This window comes from Alligator sinensis, unplaced genomic scaffold (genome assembly GCF_000455745.1).
Source record: "Alligator sinensis unplaced genomic scaffold, ASM45574v1 scaffold404_1, whole genome shotgun sequence".
Lineage (NCBI taxonomy): Eukaryota > Metazoa > Chordata > Crocodylia > Alligatoridae > Alligator > Alligator sinensis.
Genome location: NW_005841839.1, coordinates 5,957,180 through 5,967,274, shown reverse-complemented (window position 1 = coordinate 5,967,274; position 10,095 = coordinate 5,957,180). Strand labels below are relative to the sequence as shown.

General features: G+C 47.4%; 1 protein-coding gene across 1 annotated transcript in view; it reads left to right on the top strand.

Moving 5' to 3' along the window:
* Positions 1–10,095, top strand: part of LOC102380525 (ankyrin repeat and fibronectin type-III domain-containing protein 1-like) — a 412,615-nt gene that overhangs the window by 325,431 nt on the left and 77,089 nt on the right. The window contains exon 5 of the mRNA XM_025203646.1: positions 6,436–6,564. Within this exon, the coding sequence (XP_025059431.1) occupies positions 6,436–6,564 (129 nt within the window). The remainder of the gene's footprint in view (positions 1–6,435; positions 6,565–10,095) is intronic.

Below are 10,095 nucleotides of genomic sequence, written 5' to 3'. Positions count from 1 at the left end.
CAGCAGGAAGATGCTGGGTCCATTGAAGGAAAAGTGTTTGTTCCTTTTTTAGGTCTCTCGAGCACTGGCTTAGATGTTGTTCAGTTTGTGAAATGAGACTCTCGCCTCTTTCTTCTGAGACAGGCAGAAGTCTAGTTATCCAAGTCAGAACTCTGTGTTGCCCATTTAGGGAACATAGCTCTGGAGCAAAGCAGATCCTGGAGGGTCTAGGAGGTACCTGTCACAGTGCTGCTAGATGTCATGCTCCTTTCCATGTTCCTTGGGTTTATCCCATGCAGAATATCCAGGACACTGTTCTTCCTGTGCAAAATGTGGAAAACACTAGCCCTGATGTAAAGAGGCTAGAAGGCCTTTTAGTCCAATGAGCAGCAAAGTGTTTGAGAGTCAGGGTGGTCTCCTAAGTCCCAAGTTAAGGCATGATATAGGAAGTCAGGAAATATGAACTCTGATTCCTCTGCCACTAGTTTGTCGGGTGACCTTGGGCAAGTCATCCACTCTACACCTCAGTTTTCCCATCCCAATCTACCTCACAGCAATGTTATAAGGATGAATTGATGTATTTTCTTAGGATCTCACATGGGAGGTATAAGGGCAGTTACTGTCATCATCCTCAGGAGGGCGTTCTCTTTTGCCCTTTGACAGAATGGCTAGGAGCCATCCAGGTGTTCTGCTGCTGTAGGATGTGTAGGTGGTGAGTCACCCTGGAGCAAAATATTTAAAGAGGAATTGTTAAATACAGGGTCTCGAGGCATTTGCAGATGCCACGGTGAAACCAGATGGTTCCCCCATCCATTTATCCAAGCGCACAGGGTTCCTTTCAAAAACAGAAGAAAGAAGCTAAAAGTTAACCCCTGTGAAATTATGAGTAGTAGGAGGAGGTGACTATTTAGGGGATAACCTGACCCTTCAGCCAGTTCTGAAGTCCTGGTTGCCACTGATCCCTTACCACTGATGACTTTGGCTGTGTATGTGGGGTTACGGGAGGGAGATATAACAAACTCCCTGATCCAGGCTGCATTTGTCTGCATACAGTCATAGTATAGCAGGTATGAATCATCCCCCACTGCAGCACAGTTTATGTAAAGCAGCACTGTATAAGTAGGCAGCTGCTACTGTAATGTGCTCCTAGGTTTCAGATGAAATACAAAGGAATGCATTGGAACTTGGGTGGTGGGGGGGAGGTAGGTAGCAGGAATTTGGTGTGAAGTGCTATGAGAATGGGTTCCTGTGGCACTACACTGGCATACAGAGAGACAGGTAGCAGGCGTGCAGCTCATTTGGAAGGGACTAAACAACTGGGCAGAAATCAGTCTTAGTAAACCTTAATAACAACTAGAAATGGGAGATGAGTTGCAAGCTAGTGGCATTTCCAGATAATATGGAGTTAGGAGGTGTCACCAGTTCCAGGAGGAGAGTGGCATGTTGTGATGGAGAAAGACCTTGGGTAGACTGGACCTTGAGAGATTTGGCTCTGTATAGACTTCTTGTGTGCCCTTGGCACAAGTCACTTGTAGAGGAACAGATCTTCAGACCATTGAACAGATCTTCAGACAATTGAACTTCACCCAGTTGTAAATAAAGCACCTCTCCCAGAAAGGCACCCAGTCTGCATTGGAAGACATTGGAAGATAGAGAATTCACCACTTCCTGTGGGAGTTTATTTCAGTGATTAATCACCCTCACTGTCGGAAATTAGTGCTGTATTTCTATCTTGCTTTTGTCTGGCTTCAGCTCCCAGTCATTTGAATCTGCCCTGTGCCACTATCTCCATCTGTAAAATTGGAGTAAAAGTGACCTGTCTTAGTGATTGTGGATAAGTACCCAGACAGATTGCTCCTCCACAGGGCCTGGGAGGTAATAACCATATACCAGAAATAACAATGCTGATGGGGGCAGGGATGCAAAATATGCAGAGTGCTGTTGAAAAACTCAAAGTCAGCTGGGGCTGGGAGACTGCAGGGAAGTAGATGCATTTGCATTGATTAATGGTGACAAGAAAGCTCAGTGGCAATTTTGGGCTGCGTACAAATACAAGAGTCTCTGGAGCAGGTTGGTGACTGGGCTTGGAGGGTATTCTTTCCTTCTGGAAACCAGAAACTCACATGCAGGAAAAGGCCTTGAGTTCAGGGGTGGTTGATTTAAAAAGAAAGGTGGTAAACACTAAGTATGTGGTGTTTGGGTAAGCAGGGCTCCAGAGAACACAGTTGTTGAATTAATGTAAGGGGTACAAATGGAAAGGGATGGTTTAGGGGTGTCCCGTGGGGAATAGCAAGGAATTGTGGGTTAGATTGAAGAGGACTATTGAGTCTGAATCACATCAAGCACTTCCTGATGGGGAGGTGGATAACTTCCCATGAGGAATGACCCACTGGCTGAGGTGTAAGAAGCCAGACAGCACAAGCCAATGTAAAACAGTGCAGTGAACAAACCTGTGCTGACAAGAAATTGGGGTAGGTAGCCAGAGGCATCTTTCCTACTTCTGTGGGCCCGATCGTCTCAGTAGCTGCATGTTTCTGGATCCTGAAAGTCCTCCCCTTCTCTTACCTCCAGTGAGTGCTTCACATGCTCTGTACTTCCCAGGAGGCTCAGCCTCTTGCCTGACTGAACTGAATAGCAGCAGAGCCCCACCTGGTACAAGTTGAGAGCTGTCCTGGGGCAAATGAGTGCAGGTGATGAAGGATAGGTGCTCCAGCTATGCCATATCCCTCTTGGACACTATGCTGTCACTTTGGGAATAGCACAGCTGTGGACCAAACAATGATGCTGCCCAGTCAAGTTAAAGCAGTTGCAACCCTCTCACACCAAGTCATAAACTGGCTCCAAGTGGCTAGATTCTGGGGGCCAGCACTGCAGAGCCTTGAATTCTACAAAGCCAGACTATTTCTCTCTTTCCCATCTAATCTAATGCAGAAACTTCCTTGGCGATGAGAGATCAGTTTACTGAGCGTCAGTTAATTGAAATATTATTCATTAAGTATGAGCTTTGACATGGAATCAAAGGAGAGACTTTAATGGCAGGAGCAATGTTTGTGTAGTGGGCTCTGGGAGATGGACTTCAATGAGATGCTTAAATTGTTCCTAACCTACTGCCTTCCCTGCGCGCGTTTTCTTCACCAGTGAAAGAGAGAAAAATATATCCCTCCAACACCTTTCAAGACAATCCCCCTCATTTACATCAAAGCAAATGAGTTTGTTTTAATGTAATGAATGACCCTGGATGGTCTCATCTCCTCTTTCTTAGTGGTGATCATTCAGAGACAGGCTCCCCCCTCCAAATAACTGTCTCCATCCTATCCCAAGCAGCAGCAATTCACTAGTTAAGAAATAAATCAATAAGCAGAGTTAATGAATTGAAGATGCATGTGTTTAAAATATATCAGGGAAAGTGGCTAGCTGTTTGTGTCTTGTTTCATTATTGTAAGGACAGGAAGAGAGATCGCGTTTCTGAGAAATACCTTCTCTGAGATATTTGGGTCACTTGAAGCTGAGTGAGAGATGTATTAACTTCTAAAAACATGGCATGGGTGCCAGATGAGCAGCTTGGCATTCTTCTCCCTGCTGTGCACATATGTGGAAGTGGGACTCATTCACACAAGTCAGATTGGTAGGGTGAAGTGTCTATGCAGCTAGAGTTGCCACCCGTCTTTTTTTCCCACATCAGTCTGGATTTCCAGCTCTCACTCTCTTAGACAGACTCTACTGAAAAGGTACAGAGAGAACTGATAAGAGCTTGTTCAGGACATTAACTTTAATGGTAGACAGTATTACTCATAGGCATGAGGAAAGGTGATTTGGTTGGTACATGGAGAACTAGTATGGCCTGGAGCAGGTGTTGGAAATATTTTAGGAGCAATAGGCCAAAAAGACCCAGCTCAGCCTCAGATCCAGCAATGGCCCTTCCAGTGCAGCCACCAACACTGCTGCTTCCCCGTCACCCAGGCAATGCCCCCTGCTACTGAAACATCATAGAAACTCTGGCTTCATGGGCCAAATATGATCACTGTCACAAGCCCTAGGTTGCCAATCCCTGGTCTAGAAGATGGGGCACTGCTGTTAGCTCCCAGCTCTGCCACTGACCTTCACAACAGCCTCAGGCAAGTCATTTTACTTCCTAAGTGTTTCTGTTTCCTTCTTCATGTCTTTTCAAACTCTTTGAGGTTAGGACTATCTCTTATTATGTGTATGCATAATATTGTCTACAGTGAGATCCTAATCTCAGACCAAGCCTCTGTACATTGCTGTAGCATAAGTAATAATAGTAATAGCACACTTTAGGGTTTTAAAGCATACTTGTATTTTAATGATGGTAAAATGTCCTTGTGTGGTTCTCAATAACTTCATAACTCATCTGCAGCTTGTAACTTTATCGTGCAACTTACAAATAAAGAGGTGGTTGGTGGGGAGCCATTAACCATCAACCCTGTGGGGTGAACCCAGGGTTGAAAATCCATGCAGGTTCTTTTCTGGCATGTACTTCCTTGGCCTGCAGTAAAGGTTCTACGGGGCAGCATTGGTGATGCGTAGGGGGTGCACACGGGTGCACGTGCATCCCCTGAGATGGACTGTGCACCCCCTGGAAACCCAGCTGCAAAACCGGAAGTGCCACCGGAAGTGCTACCACTGGCTCGGTGATCTAGACTTGGGAGGCACCAGTCACTCATGCCGGGCAGTTTCTACCGTCCTTTACACGCATCAAGCCCTGCTGTCCTTGAGCATTGTTTTTTGTTATACTTGTGGAAGATGGTTGTGCAGAGTGTGTTAGCAGTGCCTGAGTTTGTGCAGGTGGGAGTAGATTGCAGCCCCCTGTGGGGCCAACAGACAAGAAGGGGAGGAAGAGCTCAAGTCTTAGGCAGAAGGTCAACATGAGAGACTCCAGATCTATCGATCAGATAAGGCGGGGGATGCCATGCAGGCATGGTCCCGTTCTTGGAGCAGATTCAGAACAGAACAAAAGCGGAAATGGCCTGGATTGCTGCTAACTACCAGCAGCAGCTGAGGCAGGCTCATTAGGACTCGTGTGGGAGCTGGTCCTGAATTTCCCAGTCGAAGTGGTCATTGAGCAGCGCCAGCCCACCTTCCCATGCCATCTCCCTCCCCTGCTTTTCTGGCTTCTCTCCTTGTAGGCAGTGGTCCAGTGGCACCATTGAAGCAAACAGAACATGAACTGCAACTCAGAGGGAGATTCAGTGGGTTTTCACTCATTCTCCTCTCTCCCTGCATGCCCATCTCCTTATATTCTTCTCTGCTCCCACATGAGTTGGCAGCAGTAATAGTGCTGCAGCAGCAACCTTTTGATCGAGAGAGGAGTCATGCCTTAGTGTTGGTAGCGCCTGGGGGCTGTAATTCAGCATAGGGGCTGCAGGAGGTGCCTCATCTGGGCTTTCCTGTGGGTGGTAATAAAGCAGGGAGAAGCAGTCACATATTGGTACTGGTGGTTCCCAGAGAGTATAATAAAGCTGAAGCAGTGCAATGGTATCTTGGTATCAGAGTTTTCTATGAGCTGTGTTGTAATGAATAGAGGATGCGGTTGCAGCTGATGGGGGAGGCTCTCAGAAGCTGTTGGATGCAGACCCACTCTACTGTTCTCTATGCAAGCATGAGACGTGGTCACTATTAATAGGCCCAAAATCTGAACTTGCTTACTGATGCTCGCACTCTGTTTTCTATTCTCAAATGCCTCCTGGGTTGATTTATCTCTGTAACAGGCTTCAAAATGAAAGCTGCAATAGGGTTTCAAACCCCAGCCTGGGAACCCATCAGGTCTCTGGGCCTTTTGTGAATGGGAACTTGTTTGAGACAGGACTTCATACAAGCTCCCCCACCCCACTTCTCCCTGTCAACATTTGCTTGGACCATTTTTGCTGAGCCGTGAGGTAGGCAGTCCTGATAGGAGCCCCAGAGCATCTCCTTGCTCCTCTGTTCTGGGGTCACTTTCACCATCATGGAAATGGTCCAGTTCGGTGTTTCAGTCAAGTGGGAAGCTAGATCTGATGACAAGCTGGAATGCCTTGTTGTTGGGGCTACAGATACATCATTTAAAACATGACAAGGTGGGGATTACAACCATGGAGCTTCAGTCGCTGCAAAGAGGTGTGCTTTCTGCTAATAGCTCTTTCAGCCTAGCTAACACTATGCTCTGGTCAGTGATTGGGGCTTGAGGACTCTATCACAGGCAGCCCATCCGTCATACCTGTGCAGGATTTCTGCAGGGCCATATAGATGCCATGGAGAGAATTTTTCTTAGAAAAATGCTAGAACTGTTGCTGCTTTATACTGCCCTCTCTGAGCTTCCTGCTGCTTTCCCTGAAGGTCCCCTCAGGGCCTGCTGCTGGTTGGCCCTTGTCTGCTCTGAGCATCCCTTGGCTCCCCTCTGAATCCGCTGCTTGTCATTGAGATGTGCAGTAAAGTTAATGCCTCTCCTTTCCCCCTCCCCAGGTCTGAGAGCAGTTTCTCTAAGTTTGCCCATCGCTTATCAGTTAAGCAGAAGCAGGAGAAGAGGAGGAAAGCTGAGTATGTCTCGGCTGAGCTGGCCGCCTTCCGTCCCAGGTCTCTGAGCATTGAATGGTAAGAGCTGCAAGGCAGGGCTGAAAGGAAGGGATCTTGGGACTCTATCCCTGAGCTTTCTGATGATGCTCCTGCAGAGCTGAGTGCTCTCTGGGGTCACCTGGGCTTCCCCACTGCTGTCCCTGCCTGCTAGTTCCAAGTAACAGCCATGAGTCCAGAGAGAGGGTTGTTTCAGTGATGTGATTCCCAATTGCACTTCTTCCCTCTGATGATACAAGGTGCATTGACAATGCTGTAAGGCCCAGGCAGTATTTAGGAATTAGGGAGCAGCCACTGTGTCCCAGGGCTAAGAGTGGGTTACCACGGGGTCAGGCACTTTCCTGGTGACATGGGGCAGAGAGCAAAGGTCCTTCCATTGTCTTAAGTGTATGAAGTAAAGGGACTCTCAGTGAATCCTCAATGAGACCTTCCAGTGTGTGGAGCAGCAGGGACCCGTGATTACCCCTCCAGCTGGTGAAGCAGAGGGGATTCCCCCAGACAGGCCCTACCAGATGTGTGAAACGGGGGGAACTTCAGATTAAGAGGTCAGAGTAGAGAAAGTTCCTTCTGAAGATGGGATGAAGAGGATCATGGCGGGGTTAAAGGTACAAAACGAAGACACCTCCCATCCCCACTGGGGTTGGGGAGAGAGGGAACTCTGGGGTTAAAGGCATAGAAGGAAACATCGCCCCATTGCAGCGTTGGAGTGAGGCCTCTCTGGGTGCTAGTAGATTGGGTACACCTCTTCAGGATCTGGAGCCAGCACTGTATATGCTAGCCTGCCCTGTTAGTCTGTGACTTTCTCTCCTGCCTGAGCAGTGAGCATGCTCTGGGTGTCATGTGGGAGGCTCTGGTGGATGGCTGCAGCATCACTGGTTCTTTCCATTAAGATCATTATAAGTTCTAGCTGAATAAACCAACTCCCTGCATGCCGTTGCAAGCCAAGGGCATGTGGCCCCTGTCCTGCTGGGTGTAGCTTTGGCAGAGGCTGAAAGAAGCCATGAGGCCAGTGCCTGATCTTGAGAAGCTTCTGATCCCCTTTGTGTTCCCCTTTTGGTGAGTATTCAAGGGTAGGGCAGGGAACTGAAGCACCTGCAGGGTGCTCTGCCCATTGCTCCCACCCCTCCCGTCATTCCACATCTAGCTCCCACCCATCCTCTTCTAGCAGCCACCTTGAAAACACTGCCCCAGGTGACACACCAGCCAGCCACACCTCAGCTGGAGATGCCTGCCATTATAGGAGGCTTCCTTTTGGTAGGAGCACAGGGCCTGGGGGGTCTAGATACTTAGGATCTGTTCCTTGCTCTGGCATTGACTTGCTCTGAACATCTCAGTGCCTTATTCCCTCCCTATAACAGGGGCAATGAAATTGCCTAACTTTAGGAGGTGACTTTGAGATTTTTGTGTGTAAAGTGCTCGAAAGTTGCATAAGTGCTGTTATGTGGGTGTGACTCAGAGGGGCCAGCACACAGCAGTGCTCTGTCTTGAGTTAAGCCATCAGCTTTATTCTGATCCTGCAGCCCCTGGTTGAGGAAGAAATAATTTATCTTTGTTTGTAAGATTTGAGGAGGCAGGTTTAGCATTAGACCATAGTTCAGTCCTTCGAGCAAAGGACTTTTGACAAATCGTTCCCTTTTTTTTAGTTCCTTACATGGATAAAGATGGCCAGAACTACAAACATTTCTTTAGACATTACAGATGTTTGCTTCTTCTGGAGATCTCAGGGACACTTATTGTAAGCTGTAACACCTTACATGGAAGTGAGATGCTGTTGAATCCTTCACAAAGGCATCCTTTATTCATGATGTTAATTAGGCATCAAAGCTAAATAGGTATTAATGAAACCTTAAACAATTGGACTTAAAGTTGCTTTCCTTTCTGGTCACTCAATTTCCCCTCTCTTCTTATGCCTGGACTTCAGTAGTCCTCCAATTATCAGAGACTTTTCCAAATGAGACAAGACCTGAATTTCTTATGTACAAAACAACTGAAAAAAAAGCCCCAGTTTTCTAGAAATAATAAACTAAACATCTTTGTCTAGCATAAAAAGACACTGGCTCATTTTTCCATTTGCAGGTCCCGATTAAACATTTAATTCCTACAGAGTTTTTGGATTATCCCTGTGGTATAATTTAGCTTATACTGCAAGTTTTTTTTCAAAGAAATTGTCTGTCTTATTTGTGTTTGTGTACTACCTTGTACAGCGATGTCACTGCAACAATAACAAAGGATGATATTTTATGAGGTTTTGTAAGTGGCCTGTAAACTAAACTTCAGTGAGGGACTCACCATCCCACCATCAAACTTTCCAAGTACAATTGCTTTTCATAACAATAAACTCAGCAGCTCCAATGTTTTTACTGTGTAAAAAGCTGCGTATCCAAGGTCCAGAGAGAAGATTTCAGTAGAGCGGATTATTATTATTAATGCCACTGCTTCAGAATTGAGACCTTTTATCTAAATACCTCAAGCTCTTCAACATGCATTCACTCATTAAACCCACAGGACTCTCTTAGATGGGGAAGTATTATCATCCCCACTTTCCAGATGGGGAAAAAGTAAGGCACAGACAGGCCATGGCCAAAATATGTTAAAGTGCCCATTAATTTTGGGTGCCCAAGCTGATGCACTTAGGGCCTGATTTGCAAAGGTATTGAACTCCATCTGAGGGTGCTGAAGGCACTGGCCGACATCATTGCAGAGCCACTGGCGGGAATATTTGAACGCTCGTGGCGCACGGGCCAAGTCCCGGAGGACTGGAAAAGGGCCAATGTGGTCCCCATTTTCAAGAAGGGGAGGAAGGAGGACCCGGGCAACTATAGGCCAGTCAGTCTCACCTCCATCCTTGGCAAAGTCTTTGAAAAAATTATCAAGGCTCACATTTGCGAGAGCCCGGCAGGACAAATTATGCTGAGGGGAAACCAGCACGGGCTCGTGGCAGGCAGATTGTGCCTGACCAATCTAGTCTCTTTTTATGACCAGGTTACGAAATGCCTGGACACAGGAGGAGGGGTGGATGTCATATACTTAGACTTCAGGAAGGCCTTCGATACGGTATCCTACCCCATACTGGTGAACAAATTAAGAGGCTGTGACTTTGATGACTACACAGTCCGGTGGGTGGCGAATTGGCTAGAGGGTCGCACCCAGAGAGTCGTGGTGGATGGGTCGGCTTCGACCTGGAAGGGTGTGGGCAGTGGGGTCCCGCAGGGCTCGGTCCTTGGACCAATACTCTTTAATGTCTTCATCAGCGACTTGGACGAGGGAGTGAAATGTACTCTGTCCAAGTTTGCAGATGACACAAAGCTATGGGGAGAAGTGGACACGCCGGAGGGCAGGGAACAGCTGCAAGCAGACCTGGACAGGTTGGACAAGTGGGCAGAAAACAACAGAATGCAATTCAACAAGGAGAAAGACAAAGTGCTGCACCTAGGGAGGAAAAATGTCCAGCACACCTACAGCCTAGGGAATGACCTGCTGGGTGGCACGGAAGTGGAAAGGGATCTTGGAGTCCAAGTGGACTCCAAGATGAACCTGAGTCGGCAGTGTGAC